The 19,227-nt window shown below is 53.7% G+C and overlaps 1 protein-coding gene across 2 annotated transcripts; it reads left to right on the top strand.

The window, feature by feature from the left end:
• The first annotated feature begins 2,664 nt into the window (after nucleotides 1-2,664).
• On the top strand, nucleotides 2,665-19,070 carry EPHA1 (EPH receptor A1). 2 transcript variants are annotated; one of them, XM_042926910.1, is made up of 18 exons: nucleotides 2,665-2,792; nucleotides 3,861-3,928; nucleotides 8,346-8,627; nucleotides 10,582-10,984; nucleotides 11,227-11,382; nucleotides 11,669-12,013; nucleotides 12,167-12,294; nucleotides 12,552-12,702; nucleotides 13,602-13,698; nucleotides 13,921-13,979; nucleotides 14,742-14,867; nucleotides 15,697-15,882; nucleotides 16,044-16,105; nucleotides 16,227-16,433; nucleotides 16,623-16,772; nucleotides 17,027-17,220; nucleotides 18,607-18,762; nucleotides 18,852-19,070. In XM_042926910.1, exons 1-18 carry the CDS (start codon nucleotides 2,711-2,713, stop codon nucleotides 18,928-18,930), a joined length of 2,931 nt encoding a protein of 976 aa, XP_042782844.1. In that variant the 5' UTR covers nucleotides 2,665-2,710; the 3' UTR covers nucleotides 18,931-19,070. The 2 variants fall into 2 exon arrangements, with proteins under 2 accessions (XP_042782844.1, XP_042782845.1); XM_042926911.1 differs by lacking the exons at nucleotides 18,607-18,762; nucleotides 18,852-19,070 and having other exon boundaries at nucleotides 16,559-16,772; nucleotides 17,027-17,140.
• Nucleotides 19,071-19,227: the final 157 nt, after the last annotated feature.

Below are 19,227 nucleotides of genomic sequence, written 5' to 3'. Positions count from 1 at the left end.
CACAACCTGCACAGACCTCAGGGCATGGTACTGAAAGGAAAAGCCAGACTCGGAAGACTACAGGAAATTCTGGCCCCTGCAGGCAGGGGAGGAATCTTGTCTATATTGACAGGAAGCCTGGAGCCCAGGTGGGATTGACAGCAAAGGGCATGAGGGACCGTTTCTGGGTGATGAAAGTGTTCTGGATCTTGAGTGAGGTGGTGGTTACGAGGGCGGATGCCTTTGTCAGAACCCACTGAACTGTGCTCTTGGAATGGGTGAAATTCATTTTATGCAAATTATCCCTCAATAAAGTTGCTTTTAAAAGGAAAAAAAAATGTGATGCCTCAGTCACAGAGACTGTTCTACTCCAGGAGCTCCCTGCAGGAGAAACTCAGTAGGCCGCACCCCAACACTGTCCCAGCACATCAGTGTCTGTATGGTAACTTACTGCTAGCAAGAGCTTTCTCCTCTTCTGATCCTCACACCCGCCCCCCCCCCCCCCTTAGTTTTACAGCTAAGGAAACAGAGACACAGAATAGCTAAATGAGCTGGCCTATGTCTTCTCACTCCGAATCCTGCCATTTTTCCTGGAACCGGCCTCAGAGATCACTCGAATGTAAGGAAACTAAGATCCAGAGAGTGTAAACAGCCTGACCAAAGCAGCAGTGCTAGTTAAGGGCAGAGGCTGAAATCGAAGGCCTGCCTCAGCCCACACAAACAGAATGAGGAACTGTCAAGCTGGGAGCATCCTGAATGGGGGTAGAAGGTGGGCTTTCATTCCCCTTCTGTGTCACTTCCAGAACCTGGACAGAGAAGCAACCTTAAAACAAAAGCAAGGCTCCTTTCCAGCCCTCTTCACGCCACCTCTCCCCGCAAGGAGCAGCCCCCACCCCACCCCCTTCAGTCCCAAGGGTCTTGTAACTTTAACAAACCACAGCAACGAACACATGCATTACCTCACCACAGTCTGGCTTATTTCCTAGCAGCAATTGTCCAAAGCTTGCTCCATTTCCCCCCTTCTGTTGGCTGTGCACCCTTTGCCCATTCCTCCCTGCTGAAATCACAAAGCTCTGACCCCAGTGGGCCTGCAGGAGCCTCCGCCTCCTTCCCAAAGTACTTACCATTAGAAAGAGGCCCCTGGTGCTGAACAGTGTGTATCCACTGGCCCCTCTGTATACATTCTAAAAGCATGCATGTGTGTGTGCTTAGGGGGAAAATCCTGGGAGAATCTCAAGACACAACTGGTGGCCATTAACACTGGGGAGAGGAGTTAGAGGGTGGAAGAAGGGAGGACTCTCCTTTCCATTTTGTTTCTTTTCTGTTCAACGTGAATTTTCCAACCAAGATCCATGGATTACATTTATTTATTCATGCCAACGAGGATAGTCTGGGCCAGAAAATTACAAGCCATTTTCTTCTCATTCTTAATCTGTACAACAAATAGAAACCCCGAGAAGTATTAATTTTTCATTAATAAAGTAAGCACCTGTAATGTACCACAGTCACTGAAAATGCAACAACTGAAATGATACAAAGACTACGAATCATTCACCCAAATGAGATGGACCCAGGGAAGGGTAAAGGAAGGAGAGGCCCCAGGAGCGGAGCCCCCACCATCCTAAATAGATGTATTGCTCCCATTTGAGCCACTGTTGCCCCCATTTTGTACCTCAGCTGGGGTCTACTCCTATCTGTCATTTGAGTCAAATGTGTTGGCTTTATGCCCTCTTCCGACCAACAGCTTGTTTAGGGCAAGGACTGTCTTACTCTTCTTTGAGTCTCTCAGAGCTTGATGCATGCAAAGTAGAAAGTGAATAAACATTTATTAAATATAACGTAAGGAGGTCTCCAAGAGGGTGGGAGGGACGTGGGTTGTCTCCAACTAGACAGGACTCAAGCAGGCTGGACCTGCTCCCACTTAACACTTGTGCTCAGAACCCCTCACAGATTCCTCTTTTGCTCTGTAAAGCTCATGGTAACATGTTTACTAAGACCTTCCCTGCTCTGGACACACCTGACTCTCTGCCCCACTCCCAAGACAAATCCTGTGCCCCAGCAGTCAAACTGGTCCATTCACCACTCCCAGAGCGCACCTTGGGGCTCCCTGCCTCAGGCCCTTGCTCATGCCTTTCCCAATCTCTGCCACTGAAAACCCAGCTCACACGGCCTACTCCCTAAAGACTCACCTACTGTTGCCCTGAAGGCTGGGCTTCCTTCCTCTTCCGAGTCTCCAGGTGTTTCTCTCAGAGTTGTAGCCCACCTTGCATTATGGTCGTCTAAGCCTCCCCTACTGCAGCATAAAACCCTGCCTTCCCCCGTGGCTATTACATTGCTAGGAACTGCTTTCTTTAGAAAGAGAGAGGGAGAAACACAAAGGTGTAGTTCAAGTCAGAGGTAGAATTAGGTTAAAGGTTGAGTTTAGGATTAGAATTAGAACTGGGTTAATTCTGGTTAATTCGAACTGGGTTAGTCGATTCCTAATCCCACCCACCAGGCGGCGCCCGCAGTCTCATTCCGGTCCAGACGCCTCCGGTTTTTGAAGTTTATTACCTGTCTAACAAGTTTCCTTCCTGCTCTACTGTCCCTTTAAGAAGGTGATCCAGGTGAGGCCCGGCTCCGCCCCCGGTGCCGGCCCCGCCCCCCGCCCCCGCCCGGCCCTCCCAGCTCGCGCAGTCCTCGCGACCTGACCCAGCCGTCTGGGCCGAGGTCCCAGGTCCCGGCCGGCGCCATGGAGCGGCGCTGGCCCCTGGGGCTCGGGCTGCTGCTGCTGCTCTGCGCCCCGCTGCCCCCCGGGGCGCGCGCCAAGGAAGGTACCGACCCCCGCCCCCCCCCCCCCCCCAGGGGCCCGGCCGGCACCCTTTCCAGGAGCCGGCATTCCTGCGGAGGCCCTCTCCGCGCGCGCCCCTCTCCAGCGCTCTTGTTTTGCCCTGCCGCCAGGCGATCGACTGGCCAGGCCAGTCTTTGGTCTTTGACCCCCAAACAACTGGTGGCCCTGGTCAGTCGCCCTGATCAACAGTTTGCGCCTGGTGGTGGGGAGGGACCTACTGACCGCTGCGGGGAAGCGGCGTCCAGACCCCCGCCCCGCCCCCCCCAGCACTCGTGGGGATCCCTCATTCTCAGGCAGTCTCAGTCTCAGGTGCCCAACCCAAAGATCCGGACCCTATGAAGTCAGGGGTGGGAAGTCCCCTTATGCCATCCTAAGCCTGAGGGGGCGCGGGGTGGGGGTGGGCAGAGGGACCTGCCACTGGGGAATGGATTCGAACTCGGGATGCAGGAGTTTCCAGATGTAGAGATCAAATCTTAATGGTGAAGGCCTGTACACCCTCTCTGGCCCTACTACCCCCATTTTCCCAGGCTCAAGAGCTACGCCTGGTACCGTCACTGCACACCCCCAACCACAGGCAGAGCAGGCCATTTGCCTGTAGGAAGGAGCCTCCCCACTCAGGAACCCCCTGTAAGGTTCCCTGACCACACCCTACCCACTCAGGACCCCCAGGGGCTGAGATCCTCTCTTGCCCACACACTCTTCCAATTCTGCAGCTGCTGAATTTCCCCCAGCCAGCACCAGCCACTGCTGAGTGAGAGGGTGCAGGCCTTACGTGGGGCTGCGCTTCCCAACACTTCCTGCCTTGACTTTGGTCAAGGATCCAGCCCTCCAACCCTTGCCCGACTCTGCCTTCCTCCCTTCACACTCTGGAGGAAGACAGACTAATCCCTGAGCTCTTCACTCCTCCTTCCCCTTCTAAACCTCAGGAAGTCACAGCTGTTAGGAACAGGATGTTGAAGCCTTGGGGCTGGGGGCCCAGAATGAGGAATGTGGGTTGCACGTGTGGGTCCTCCTCCCCCAAGGGTGACCGACCTTTTCCTCACCACTTCAGTCACTCTGATGGACACGAGCACAGCACAGGGAGAGCTGGGCTGGCTGCTGGATCCCCCAGAGGATGGGGTAAGTGTCAAGGGAGGGGAAGGCTCAAAGCTGCAGGCCAGTGGGAAATGGGCGGAGAGGTGGGTGGAGGAACGGAGAAAAGAGCAGGAAAAACTGGAAGTGTCTCCTCAGGGAGGGGGAAGGGAGGTGAGTCAGAGCCTCCTGAATGGGACATTTGGGGGGGGGGGGTTCAGGCTTCACCCCAGAAGAACGCTTCAATGCCTGGCTCCTCCCCTCCCTGCCCCAGAGAGAGAGAGGACTTGGGAGGTGATGAGACCACAGTCCCCCAGGCAGGGGATGAACGGGACCAGGGATGCAATCATTGAGGGCTAAGAACCAAAACACCAGATGTATCTTCAATGTGAGGTCCATCTATCCCAATAGAGTTGCACAGACAGACTTCAGAGGGTCAAGGGTCAAGGAACCCCATAGAAGTGGATCCTAAATTGTATAGATGTACGGGGATATTCTTTTCTGGATAGGAAAGCCAAAGTTTTCAGCAAGTTCTTCAAAGGGTGTTTGCCTCCCCAAAATTCAAAGCTGCCCTCCCACTAGAGGTCCCTGAGCGCTTGGCACCTTGTCCATTTTCCTCAGCCCCGGCACAGCATGCATTCCAGCTGTCTGAACCTGCTCCAAGTCCCTTCCCTCCACAGATATTCCTAAGACCTAGTGAGCAGAGAGACGTTCTTGTGAGTCCCAAAGCACACCTTTCCATCACTCAGCAGAGCTGGCCACAGAACCCCAGGAGGCTGCCCTCGCTGTCTCAGCTTCCTGGAGCCTGGCCTCAGGGCCTCCTTCCCTCTGGTCCTGGACCCCTTTGGCCTTCCTATTCCTGTAGGAACGCAGCCTCTATTTCTGGTATTGGGGTCACCTGCTTTCTTTCCCTCTGGGTCCTAGGGTCCTGGCTCTACTCTTAGTTCTCCCACAGAGTGGCCTATAATTAGAATTAATAGACTAAACCATAATGTATCCTACAGGAGGGGCTGCTTGGAAAATCCTGGATTAGGCCAGCCGTAATAGGCGCCTCATCTCATAAAGCAGCTAATCACTCCACAATGAGGGCTGCAGGTCCATTAGCTGGCTCCCACAGGCCTTCGCTGTGCCCCGGCCACCCCCACCCAAATAACTCTTCCCTAATTGGGCTGGAGTGGAAGCAAGGCCCCTTGTGCAGCTCAGGTCAAACAGCATATGTAACGCATACACGCACATACATATGCATACATGTGCATCACATACATATATAATATATTTGCACCGGGAGGGCAAGAAGACGGGAGCAGTTACAGACTCCCAATGTCTGCCGTGTCCCCTCCCCTCATCTCACACACATGCACGCGGATTCAGGCTCACCAGAATGTACCCATGTAGCAGCCAGCAGCCCGAGTGATAAGTGAAAGGATCCTTGTTGCTGATCCCGGGCAGCTGGTTCTCCCCCATCTGTCACCGCTGGAACCGGGAAAGGCAAGTCACAGCTGGGAACATCTGCTCCTCCGGGCTCCAGCTGCAGCCATGACAATCTAGCTAATGAGCTGCACATTAACCGCCTACCACCCTTCCACCTGACCTCCACGCCATGCCTTCCCCTTGGGCTTCCTCATCACAGCTTCCTGCTAAGAACGGGCCCCGGATGCCTTCACTGCTGGACACCCCCTGCCCAATCTCTGAACTGCCTCACACAGCGCAAAATTATGTACCTCATATACTCCTGCCCCTGCCACACCCCACCCAGTTCTCAGTTGATGGTGCTTTCCCCTACTTTTTCCCAGAGCTGAGAGTAGCAATGAAGGCCCTGACAGAAGATGTTCTAAGGGCCTCAGACTCCTCTTTAAGGCTCAGGTCAAGATCTCATGGGTTCGTGAGTTTGAGCCCCTTGTGGGCTGACAGCAGAGAGCCTGCTTGGGATTCTCTCTCTCCTCTCTTTCTCTGCCCCTCCCCCACTCACATGCACTCCCTCCCTCAAAAATAAAGAAGTAAACTTTTAAAAAAAGTTAATTTAAAAATAACAAGGAAGAAGAAGAATGTGAAGTTACATCTCCATTTCATACTTTACACCAAAAAATAAATTCTAAGGAGATTAAAATCTAAACCTAAAAACGAAATCCACAGAAATATGAGGAGAAAATACACAAGATCCTTGTAAGTTTGGGATGAGAGAGCTTCCCAAGCAAAATACACGACTTAGAATTCATAAAGGGAGAGGAGATAGACGTTACTATGTAAAATTTTTAAATGTAGGCCAACATCAAAGATATCATTAGCAAATTAAGTGGCATGACAGGAAGAAAACATTTGAAACATATTTCAAGCAAACGATTAGCATCTATGATTAAAAAAAAAAAAAGTTCATCCAAATGAACACTCAAAAGGTAACAGGCAAAGTTTACAAACACATAATTACATAAAAATACAGATAGCCAATGAACAAAATAGAAATGCACAGCCTCCTTCTCAAAAGAAATGTAAATTAAAATGGCAGGAAGCTGTGTTTTGTCCATAAGAGAGGCCAAAAGTAAAGAGATCTTCACTATCCAGTTTCTCAAAAAAAAAAAAAATGAGCCCTCATGCATTGTTGGTGAAAGTATAAATTGATAAATCCTTTTTGGAGGCCAATTTGACAGTATCTTCTTACAAAGTTTATAATATTTACCTTTTAATACAGCACTTCTACAGAAATCTTATAGAAATCTACACGTTTACTTAAAAAAAAAAAACTAGAAGCTACCTAAATGTCCAACAATAGAATAATTAAATAAATTACAGTACATCCATACAATGGAATACTATTTTATGGATTGCTAAAAAGACTTAGGTAGATCTTTTTATACTCTCGTGAACATCTTTCAAAGACTTTTTATTTGTTAAAAACAAAAAGTAGGTTACAAAATAACAGGTTAAAAAATTATGTTAAAAACACAGAAAAACATTCAAACGTTTCTCTAGAGGCACTGAAAATGGTCTGGGGAGCTTCACTCCAAATTGTTAAGAATAACTTCCCGTGAAGAGGTAGTCGGGTGGGAGGACTTTCACTTTATATTAGTTTATTCTTTGACTTAAAAAAAAAAAAACTTATTTATTTTGAAAGTGTGTGCATGTTGGGGGGGGGGGGGGGGGGGAGGGCAGAGAGAAAGGGAGAGAATCCCAAGGGCACAGTCAGCTCAGGGCCCCGCGTGGGACTTCAATCCATGAACCTTGAGATCATGACCTGAGCCAAAGTCGGACACTTAACAGACTGAGCCACCCAGATGCCCCTTCTTTGACTTTAATAATTAGCCCTTAGAAATAAAATGATCAAGAACATAGGAGCACCTGGCTGGCTTAGTGGAGCATGTGACTCTTGACCTCAGGGTCATGAGTTCATGCCCCACACTGGGCAGGGAGCCTACTTAAAAAAAAAAAGAGAGAGAAAAAAAGAAAGAAAAAGAGCATAAACTCTGGAGCCTAGAGTGCCTGGGTGCACATCCCAGCTCTGCCTCCTAATGACTGAGTGCACAGGGCAAGTCACTTAACCTCGTTGTGACTCAGTGTCCATCATGGAAAGTGTTTATAACAGTGACTGGTGCGTGGTAAGTCCTGTATTAGTGCTAGCCATTGTTATTACTAAGTTTAAAAATAAAATGCTTTTGGGGCTCCTGGGTGGCTCAGTCGGCTAAGCATCCCACTTCAGCTCAGGTCATGATCTCACGGTTCGTGAGTTTGAGCCCCGCATCGGGCTCTGTGCTGACAGCTCAGAGCCTGGAGCCTGTTTCATATTGTCTCCATCTCTCTCTCTGCCCCTCCCCTGCTTGTGCACTATCTCTCTCAAATATAAATAAACATTTAAAAAAATTTTAATAAATAAATAAAAATAAAATGCTTTTCATGTAAAAGCAGTTAACAGGGGTGGACTAGATGGTGTCTACGAGTCCAAGCAACCCCATCCATTGTTGATTTTGATAGTGACCATAACTGGAGGGAATATTGGAGAGGGTGAGTTCCTTCCATACAGAAGAGATTTATGCTTGTTCGTGCCCTCCAAAAGCTTAGGGGCCTTAATGTTAAAGGTAGTATCCTCTTTTCTACACAAATAGGCAGAAAGGTTTTGTGAATGAGTTTCTGCCATAAAAGTCGGCCTTTGGGGCACTTGACAATCCTGACTGATGAGAGAGGTAAAAAAGCGGTGCTCATACTTCTGCAGCTGAAGTGGGCTCACTGAAGAGATCGGGGCTGGCTGCAGATCGCATGGGGGTATTGTTTTGCCCATCCTGTATCCAAATAAATCCTGACTCTAAACATTTAGCTTCTTCTCCTGGAGCCCGGGGGGGTGGAAAGAGAGCAGGACAAGCAGGTGAACTGGGGGAGCTCTGACACCAGCTTCCCCATCATCAGCTCTAGAAAACCAGAGTTTAGGGAGCAGGTGATGACTTGGATGGAGCCTAACTCGGATTTTTCCTTCTCGCAGTGGAGTGAAGTGCAGCAGATACTGAATGGGACACCCCTCTACATGTACCAGGACTGCCCACTGCAAGATGGCGGGGACACTGACCACTGGCTGCGCTCCAACTGGATTTATCGGGGGGAGGAAGCTTCGCGTGTCCATGTGGAGCTGCAGTTCACCGTGAGGGACTGTAAGAGCTTCCCCGGGGGAGCCAGGCCTCTGGGCTGCAAGGAGACCTTCAACCTCCTGTACATGGAGAGCGACCAGGACGTGGGCATTCAGCTCCGACGGCCCTTGTTCCAGAAGGTGCTTCTACCCCGCCCCACCTCCCACCCCTGCCACTTTGGTCCTAACACTGGTTCCTGCCCCCGCTCAGCTCAGGAAAAGAGACAGTGGCAGAAGAAAGACAAAGAGGATCTAGGTGTCCAATAAGGACAAGAATGCGGGACTAGCAATCAGAAGAGGTGGACTTGAGTAGCGTAGAGGCCCCCTGACCTGCGGGACATACCTCCCAGGACCCCCACCCCCACCCCGGGATGCCTGCACAGACAGTACTGAACCCCGATACATACATTCCCGCGGTTAAGCTTTCACGTATAAATCAGAACGGAGCCAGAGACACAACACTGGCTCGTAATAAAATAAAACACTGATAACAGTACACTGTAATATAAGTTATCAGAGTACAGTCTCTTTCCCTCCCCCTCTGTCTCAAAATATTTCACGTGCTGTACTCACCCCTTTCCTCGTGGCGCTGCGAGATGACAAAACGCCTCTCCAGGAGAGGGAGCGAGGAACGAAGCACCGCTGAGTCCTGTCGTCAGCCTGTGACGTGACGTGACGTGGCGTGGCGTGGCGTGGCGTGACGTGACGTGACGTGACGTGAAGCCGGCGCACCCGGCTACTATTGACCTTCTGACGCAAGGTCAGGAGGAGGAGTCTCTGCTCGTAGGCGTGGTTGACAGCCCTGCGGTCTTTGACAGCTGCCAAGCTGAAGCCGCGAAAGCCGGACCGCGGATAAGGAGGAACTACTTTGCCTTTTCTGCTCCGTCCGGCCTTTGCGCTCTGCACTTAACCTCTGAGAGGTTTTCTTGTCTTAAAATAGTGATGATAATAGTGCCGGCCTTATCTGTTTCAGCGGCTTTGCCTCCGTTGAGATAACGGCATTCCCTGGTGGAGGTATTTGGACTTTTGCTATCAGCACCCAGGCTGCTTGCGAGTGACACACCCCCGTGGGTCTACCTAGAGCTGTGTAGGGAGACACTTCTCTGCAGGCTCTCTCTCTAATACTATCCCTCTCTTTCCTACTCAAGAAGACGTACCGGAATGCAAAAGCGTAAGAAGCATATTATTATAGGACGTGCTCTCGTTGTTTTTTTTTTTTTCCCAAAGAGAAGATGTTGTAAAGTTTGTTATTAGTAATAAATGAATGATGACGCACTTCATAACTGATCACCTCATTGGCACAGACGCTGGGAACACCTTCGAATAGTGGAAATTATATGGGCTATAGCGTCTCACTGCCTGGTTACCAGTCCCATCATGTAGCTGTGTGATCTTGTCCAAGGTCTCTAGCCTCTCTTCGCCTTAGTTTCTTCATCTGTTAAGTGGGGATGGTAATCCATCCTACCTCGTAGGTTTACTGCAAGGACTCAACAGCATAACACACATAAGACACTTAGCCAGTAGCTCACAAGTAATAAGCCCTTGGTTTACAGTTGTGTAAACTATACTTTATTTATTTATTTATTTATTTATTTTATATTTTAATGTTCATTTATTTTGAGAAAGAGACACAGAGTATGAGTGGGGGAGGAGCAGAGAGAGAGGGAGACACAGAATCCAAAGAACACTCCAGGCTCTGAGCCGTCAGACTAGAGCCCTACATGGGGCTGGAACCTATAAATCGTGAGATCATGACCTGAGCCAAAGTAAGAGGCTTAAGTGACTGAGCCACCTGGGCACCCCTAAAGTATTTTTTTAATGTTTATTTATTTTTGAGAGAGAGAGTACAAACATGGGAGGAGCGGCGGGGTGGACAGAAGGTGCAAAGCAGGCTCTGCACTGACAAGCAGAGAGCCCGATGTGGGGCTTGAACTCATGAACCATGAGATCACGACCCGAGCTAAAGTCGGACGCTCAACCACTGGGCCACCCAGGCTCCCCTGAACTATAAAGTATAGAGCAAACAACTGTTTTCTGTCCCGCGGGAGTGAAGCATAACTTTACCATCCCCTTCTCGGACACCTCTCCTTCCCAGGTGACCACTGTGGCTGCAGACCAGAGCTTCACCATCCGAGACCTCGCGTCTGGCGCCGTGAAGCTGAACGTGGAGCGCTGCTCCTTGGGCCGCCTGACCCGCCGAGGCCTCTACCTCGCTTTCCACAACCCAGGTGCCTGCGTGGCCCTGGTGTCTGTAAGGGTGTTCTACCAGCGCTGTCCTGAGGCCGTGCAGGGCTTGGCCCGATTCCCCGACACACTGCCCGGACCCGGCGGGTTGGTGGAAGTGGCAGGGACCTGCTTGCCCCATGCCCAGGCCAGCCCTGGTCCGGCGGGTGCACCGCGCATGCACTGCAGTCCGGAGGGTGAGTGGTTGGTGCCCGTGGGCCGATGCCACTGTGAGCCTGGCTACGAGGAAGGCAGCAGCGGTAAAGGATGCCTGGGTAAGGAGGCCGGAGGAGGTGGTGGGCACTTGCAGGGGCCACTCGGGGGAGGGCCTCCAGGTGCCGAGGGAGGGGAGGAGGTCCACGCTCCATCTCCGCGAAGTGTTGACTGTGTGGCTGAGCACCCCAGGAGACACATGCAGGGTGCTTCTGGTACAGAGGATTGGAGGCGGTGGCGAATGGGGATGATTCTGCCTGTAAACACATTGGCCAACCATGGCTCTGCTGCTTTCTCCCTCCAGCCTGCCCTAGCGGCTCCTACCGGGCAGACACAGATGCACCACATTGTCTCAAGTGTCCAGAACACAGCACAGCTGAGCCGGAGGGGGCCACCGTCTGCACCTGTGAGAGCGGCCATTTCCGAGCCCTGGGGGAGGGCCCCCAAGTGGCATGCACACGTGAGTCCAAAGGGGAGGGCCTGGCCATCTGTGAGAAAGCGCAGGACTTTTGGTGAGCCCATGTTAAGGTCGAAGTTTTCCGGAACTTTTCAGAAATTGAGCACCATTTAAAGTGCCAGACGTTAGAGCTCCTCCCCCTCCCCCCACTTTCCTGGAAGAATGCAGAGCTGAGCTGGGTCTGAATCCAATCTCCCAGCAAGGCCTTCAGCGGTGGGAGGAGGCAGGGGCCAGCAGGCTAGATGAGAGCAAAGCTAGTTCCACCTAATGGCCCCTCTTCTCCTTACAGGGCCCCCCTCAGTTCCCCGAAACCTGAGCTTCTCTGTTTTGGGGACTCAGCTCTCCCTGCGTTGGGAACCCCCAGCAGATATGGGGGGGCGCCAGGATGTGAGGTACAGTGTGGGGTGTTCTCAGTGTCGGGGAGCAGCAGTGGACGGGGGACCCTGCCAACCCTGCGGGGGAACTGTGCGCTTTTCCCCGGGAGCCAGCGGGCTCACGGCACCGGCCGTGCGTGTCAACGGCCTTGAACCCTACGCCAACTACACCTTTAACGTTGAGGCCCAGAATGGAGTGTCGGGGTTTGGCCCATCCACGCATGCCAGCACCTCACTGAGCATCAGCATGGGGCACGCAGGTGAGTGACCTGGGCAGGGGCCAGGACAGGACTGGAGGAAACCAGAAGGGCTCAGGACCACAGAGACAGATTGATGGGCAGAAAGCAATCAAAAAGCGACTTAGGTTCTTTCTTCTTTCTTCCCAAACCCCCTGGAACCCTCTTGACTCACAGAGTCACTGTCAGGCTTGTCCCTGAGGCTGGTAAAGAAGGAGCCACGGCAGCTGGAACTGACCTGGGCAGGGTCCCGGCCCCGCAGTCCAGGGGGGAACTTGAGCTACGAGCTGCATGTGCTGAATCAGGTGAGGATGAGGCAGAGAAACAGTCCCTGGTGTCTGGGTGTCTGTTCTGGGGCACAACTCGCCATTCCTAGCCTGGGTGATGGGACGGAGGGAGAACTGGCCGAAGTGAACGGTGTGGCTTTCTCAGGACAAAGCCTGCAAACAGCCCTGCCCTGACCATTCCCCAAGCCACCCCTGTCCACATGATCCCAAGACTGCCATCGCCTCTACCAGGTCTCTCTCTGCACAGCCCAGTTTCCGTTGGTTCTCATCCACAGGACGAAGAAAGGCACCAGATGGTTCTAGAACCCAGGGTCTTGCTGACCGAACTGCAGCCAGACACCACGTACATTGTCAGAGTTCGAATGCTGACCCCTCTAGGGCCTGGCCCTTTCTCCCCTGACCATGAGTTCCGGACAAGCCCGCCAGGTGGGTGGGTTATCCTGTGTTCTGCCCCAAACACACATGCACACGTCATCCCACTGAGGCTTCTCAAACACTGCTCCAATCAGTGACCTTTCCTCTTCCGCTATGTATGTGCATATGCACATACATGCACGTACACATAGGAACTGCCTCAGCGGAGAGAGCCCCCATGGATTCCCACAAAGCCCCCTCCCCATAGTAATCTCAGACATTTTTTTAAGAGCACAAGCAGGGGAAGGAGCACACACACACACAGAGAGAGAGAGAGAGAGAGAGACAGAAAGAATCTTAAGCGGGCTCCACACTCAGCAAGGACCTGGGACCTCAGTCCCGCGACCCTGGGATCATGACCTGAGCTGAAATCAAGAGTCAGACACCGGGAGCACCTGGGTGGCTCAGGTGGTTAAGCGACTGACTCTTGGTTTCAGCTCAGGTCATGATCTCATGTTTTGTGAGTCTGAGCCCTACATCGGGCTCCACGCTGACAGCATGGAGCCTGCTTGGGGTTCTCTCTCCCTCTCTCTCTCTCTCTGCCCCTCCCCCACTCTCTTTGTCTCTCTCAAAAATGAATAATACACTTAAAAAAAAAGAATGGGAAACTAAACCAACTGAGCCACCCAGGCGCCCCTCCTCAGAACACCTTCTGCTGCTGGATACTGCCAGCCAGGATCCTGCCAAACCTCCTAGCCCCCCGGTTTCGTGCTTGTCACCAGGCAGCCCAAAGCTAGGGGCCCCAGGGTGAGGCCTCTCCGCATGCTCCCCCCCCACACTCCCCCATCTCCTCGCACAGGGGACACACACCCGAGGCCCACTGAGGGACCTGCCCCTGGGTGTGCCCTTGTAGCCTTCATCGTCCCTGTGGACTCTGAGCCCTCCAGCCCTCCTCACCCCCTGTGCCACAGTTTCCAGGGGCCTGACTGGAGGAGAGATTGTGGCCATCATCTTTGGGCTGCTGCTGGGCGTAGCTCTGCTGCTGGGGATGCTCTTCTTCCGCTCAAGGTGCTGTTGCTGCCCCTTGCCGGCTGCCACCCGGGGCCCCAGAAGCCCTGGAATGCAGCGCCAACACCCCTCCCCTCCGCTAGTATGAAAGCTCCCTCCAGCATTCCCCCACCCCGTCCTGTGCCCCCAGCCCCTGTGGTTTGTGGGTAAAACCCAGCCAGAGCTCCCTGGGCCCCTGCGGCAGTCCCGGGACTCTAAAGCAATGCTCCCTCACCCCTGCAGGAAAGCTCAGCGGCGACACCAGCAGAGGCCCCGTGATCGCGTCACTGACGTGAACCGAGGTGAACCCAGGGCACCTGTGTGTGCCTGTGTGTGTGTGTGGAGGGGGGGGGGGGGCGCGGGCTTGGGAGGCGCCAGTGGGATAGAACCAAAGAACCCACATTTGCCAAGCCAACTCTGGGAGCATGAGTCGGGGCCATGGTCTCTGGAGCTTTTCTGTTTTGCTACCTAATTAACTTTGGTTAATTAACTTTGTACTGATAGCCCCCAGAGACTCTGTGCAATTACCTGTCAGCTCTTGGTGCCACTGTTCCGACACCCTGGCTGGCCAGGTCTGCTGGCCGAGGCTTGGTGGGAAGGGGGTTGCTGGCAGGCTCCCTGAAGTCCTCCGAGGCATGTGGACTTCCTACCGGTCACCTCATTAGGTGCCCCCACGAAAGGGGGAGGCAGTGGTCCCTCCGAGTAACAGGGTGAGGGCGAGGCTTGTCTGGGAATGTGAATGAGGTGTGAGTGATTGGAGGAGTATGGCTAGCAGGGGTGAGGAGGAAGGGCAAGAGATTTGAAGTGTGGTCAGCAAGCCATGGAAAGATTGGGTAACTCGAGGCTGTGAACAGCTTTCAGCCCCAGGTTCTGGCCTGCAGCTCTGGGACTCTGGGGGCGAGGACATAGAGCTTTGCGCGTAGACAGAGGAAGAACCTCATTGCTAAGGACGGAGACTTTCTCCCACTTTAGCCAAAACAGGACTCTTATGGGAACAAAAAAACTCCTGAGCCTTGAAGTTCGAGTTCCTGTGGTGAGCCCCCTGCCCCCCGTTCTGCCTACAGAGGACAAGCTGTGGCTTAAGCCGTATGTGGACCTCCAAGCATATGAGGACCCTGCCCAGGGAGCGCTGGACTTCACCCAGGAGCTTGATCCAGGCTGGCTGATTGTGGACACTGTCATAGGGGAAGGTGAGCCCCGCAGGTCCCCTGTGTGTGGCAGCACAGAGCTGCGAGCCGGCTGGCCCGTCAGTTGACCCAAGAGCTCCTAGATGAGTTTCCTTTCTGCTCTACCCTGAATCTTCCTCGAATTGCTGTGGTCATGCTGTAACCCCTTTATCAGATGTCCTCAAGCAGCCCCTGCTTCCTACACAGTTTGCTTTGGTGGTTATGGAGTTTCTGATGAACAGCCTTAAACACATCATCTTTGTCAGCAGAGGGGTCGTCATCCCCAGGCTCAGGCTCTTCTCAGATGGTTCCCAAACGTGGGAGAGCTTCAGAGCCTCCCTCGCCCCGCATTCCACCCCACCAGGGGCCCAGTGTCCTTGGGCTGCCCTGATCCCTTGGGTCACTAGAGGAAACAGATCTGAGCAGAGAACAAAGCTCAGCAGTGTCCTTGCTGGCTCTGCAGCCAAGCCAGCTGCGCTGTGACCGGAGGAGCTCGCGCGAGAGGAGGCAATGGTTAGCCTCCCCAGTCACTGGCGCACTGGCCCCGGCCCACCCCGCCCTTTATAAACACAGCCCGGTGCCACTGCACAGCACGCACTCACCTGGCATTTACCGAGCACCTACTGTTAGCTGAGAACTCTGCTCACCTGGGACACTGTGCCGAACAGGTTGTGTGGCTGCACCGCTCCTCCAGACTCCTGGCCCCTTCCCTAGGAAGTACGGCCCAAGCCCCTGTCCAACAAAGGGCAAGCCACTTTTCTGATCCAGTGAAGAAAAGAACCAGAGTGCTAGAGGATACTGCTACCTGTCCCCCCAGGGGCATCGGGCCATGGCCTGTTTTCTTTCCACCCAGGAGAGTTTGGAGAAGTGTATCGAGGGACCCTGAGGATCCCCAGCCGGGACTGCAAGACTGTGGCCATTAAGACCTTGAAAGACACATCTCCAGACGGCCAGTGGTGGAACTTCCTTCGAGAGGCCACCATCATGGGCCAGTTCAGCCACCCACACATTTTGCATCTGGAAGGCGTCGTCACCAAGAGTAGGAGCAGTGGTCTCCAGGAGCATGGGGAGGGAAGGAGGAGGAAGGGAGGGCATGAGAGCACCGGAAGCGTAGGGGAGATCTGCTGCCAAGGGCAGGAAGTCTGGTTCTGGGAGGAGATGGGTAGAGGCTGCCAGGCCGACTTGTGCTTTGTGTCTCAGGAAAGCCCATCATGATCATCACGGAGTTTATGGAGAACGGAGCCCTGGATGCCTTCCTGAGGGTGAGGAGGGTGGACAGCCAGCTGGGGAGGGGAATGCACCATGGATGCCTGGGTTTGGGCTCCTGGTTTGGGAGGAGGAGACCCTGCCCGGTGCCTAACTGGCCCGCTCACCCTGCTACAGGAGCAGGAAGACCAGCTGGTCCCTGGGCAGCTGGTGGCTATGCTGCAGGGCATCGCGTCAGGCATGAACTACCTCAGCGACCACAGTTATGTCCACCGGGACCTGGCCGCCAGGAACATCTTAGTGAGTCAGAACCTGTGCTGCAAGGTGTCTGACTTTGGCCTCACCCGCCTTCTGGACAACTTTGATGGCACTTACGAAACCCAGGTTAGAGCCCTGTGCTCGCTGCGTCTATACTCGCATGCAACTGTGTGGCATACATACAGTCACACACGTATGAGTATGGGACGCGCGCTTTTGTGGACACAGTAATGACTCATCCCTTTGCACAGGTGCTTTCTCGCGCCCCTCCTTGCCCTGAAACACATCACCTTTCTGCCCTACATGCCCTGTTAGGGAGGAAAGATCCCCATCCGTTGGACAGCCCCCGAAGCCATTGCCCATCGCACCTTCACCACGGCCAGCGACGTGTGGAGCTTTGGGATTGTGATGTGGGAGGTTCTGAGTTTTGGGGACAAACCGTACGGGGAGATGAGCAATCAGGAGGTAAGCCTGGGGTAGTCCTCCCCATGTCACCCCTGACTGACTTCTCATCTCCCCAAACCTTCCCGTGGCCCCTTCCTGCAGACATCCTATTCTTTCTCCCTGACCCAGCCTTTCTGCACTCTTGCTCCTCTGTCCCCGTTGTCTTACTCCCTGTTCTCTTTCCTACTGGTCAGGGGGTGGGAAGAGGCTCTATCGCAGTGATCTTGTGTGCACAGAGGCTTCTCATGGGGCCCCTCCCTGCTCCCCTGCTGCAGGTAATGAAGAGCATTGAGGATGGGTACCGGCTGCCCCCTCCCGTGGACTGCCCTGCCCCTCTCTATGAACTCATGAAGAACTGCTGGGCCTATGACCGAGCCCGTCGGCCCTCCTTCCACCAGCTGAAGGCACATCTGGAGCAATTGCTTGCCAACCCCCACCCCCTGAGGACCATTGCCAACTTTGATCCCAGGTAACCACATTGGAGAGGGCAAGGGGATTCGGAGGGCAGATCTGGCAGAAGGAAAATGGGCGTTCAGCAACATTCACCGAGTGCTAGGCCTGTGGACCTGGGGACAGAGTGCGGCGTCTGCCCTTGGGGAGAAGACGCCGTCCCATCCTTGATAAGTCTGGGTTGGTAGGATAGAAAGCAAGCACAGAGATGGAAAGCACATATAAACAGTGCCTACGACCCAATAACTACTCCAGAGAGCTTGTTCACTTGGGTGGGGATTGGGGTGGGGGAGATAGAGTAACCGGCAAGTGCTAGACAGTGGGATGTGTGCATGTCATGGCCGAGGGAGGGACAGCCTCGTGGGGTCTCCCAGAGCACATGGCCAGCCTGGGTTGGGGAGCTTAGGGAAGACCGGTTACAAATAGCGCAGGGTCCCAGCAGAGATGGTGGGGTCAGTGCAAGGGGGACCAGCTCTGCTGAGAAGTTTGGACTCTACCCTGAGCGCAGAGTACAAGCGACCTTGTAAGTCGGAGGGACATGGTCAGCATCGTGTTTTACCAGAAACATTGCCGGCATGTGGAGAACGAACTGGTGGCAGGAGTGAGGTGGGGGAGATGGGCACGGCTGGACTCTGAATGCTGGATCGGGTGAACCAGCCCTGGCATGCTGGCCTCCATATCACACCACCATATATAACCTTGTTTCTGGGAGAAAATATGCTCCAAGCTCCGGCTTTTGAAACTATCTTTTGGAGCAACAACTCCCTCGTATACTGGAGACTGCGTGTGCTAATCTTTCTGGAATGTTGAATATTTTTCCCCCAGCAGATTTACTTTGCTAATGGTTTTGGCCCTGGCTGGCTTTAGCACAGCAACACTCATTGTCTTTGAGGGTGTCGGAGTGCAAGAATAACAGCCGAGGTGGAGGGGGCAAGCCGTGGCTGCTCCCAGAAGTCAGGGGGCCGCCCCGAAAACGGCAGGACCATGCCTAGCTTCTAAAGCCTCCGCTCTCCTGCCGTCTGCTTCCTCTCAACTGTGGTGGTTGACGCTTGAGTCTTAACCAGCCACCAGTCACTCAGGACTGGCCACTCCCGTGGGAGATGGGCTGATGGCATGCTTCTGTTGGGGGCTCCCAGGGCTGTCACCTCCCCTGAGTCTATCAGTGCCACGGGACCGTCAGCCTGCCTGTTGCCGTGAGCACACCAGGACTTGGGCCAGGAAATGAGTTCGCAGACAACGGCCAGGCTAATCCACAAAGTCCAGATAATCTCTGTGCTCAGACACCCAACTTGAATGCTGGCTGCAGATGCTCAGAGGCTGAGCCCCGATCTCAGAAAAGCTGGGGCAGGAAGCTGCGGACAGCCCCTGCACGTCCCGTGCAACCGAGGGACCCCTTGTCCCACAGGGTGACGCTCCGCCTTCCCAGCTTGAGTGGCTCCGATGGGATCCCCTATCGAAGCGTCCCTGAGTGGCTGGAATCCATACGAATGAAACGCTACATTCTGCACTTCCGCTCGGCTGGGCTGGACACCATGGAGTGTGTGTTGGAGCTGACGGCCGAGTGAGAACCCCGGGGGGAGAGGGGGCCCCAGGCAGGGAGGGCTGCTGGGGGTTGAGCCCAGACTCACAGTCCCCTTTCGCCGCCCACAGGGACCTGGCACAGATGGGAATCACGCTGCCGGGACACCAGAAGCGCATCCTTTGCAGTATTCAGGGATTCAAGGACTGAGCCCCTCCTGCACCTACCCTGGCCTCAAAGAGCAAGGATGGGGCCATGGTCGCTCCCCATGGCCCTCCCCTCATCCTACAAGATGTAGGCCTTCGGTGCTGCTCCTGCCCACCCTTGCCTGAGGAACTCACCTCTGGACCCAGGAGCCTTTGTTTTAAAAAGGGAGGTGGGGGTAGAAGTGAAAAGGTAATTGGGGAAGGGACTTGGGGGAGGGTTTAATATATATACATATACATATATATTTTTGTAAATAAACAGGAACGGAGTTTTCACCTTTACCCCAGGCTTTTTTATCCC

This window comes from Panthera leo, chromosome A2 (assembly GCF_018350215.1).
Source record: "Panthera leo isolate Ple1 chromosome A2, P.leo_Ple1_pat1.1, whole genome shotgun sequence".
Lineage (NCBI taxonomy): Eukaryota > Metazoa > Chordata > Mammalia > Carnivora > Felidae > Panthera > Panthera leo.
Note: the sequence above shows the minus strand (reverse complement) of the source record. Positions and strands in the feature narration are given on the sequence as shown.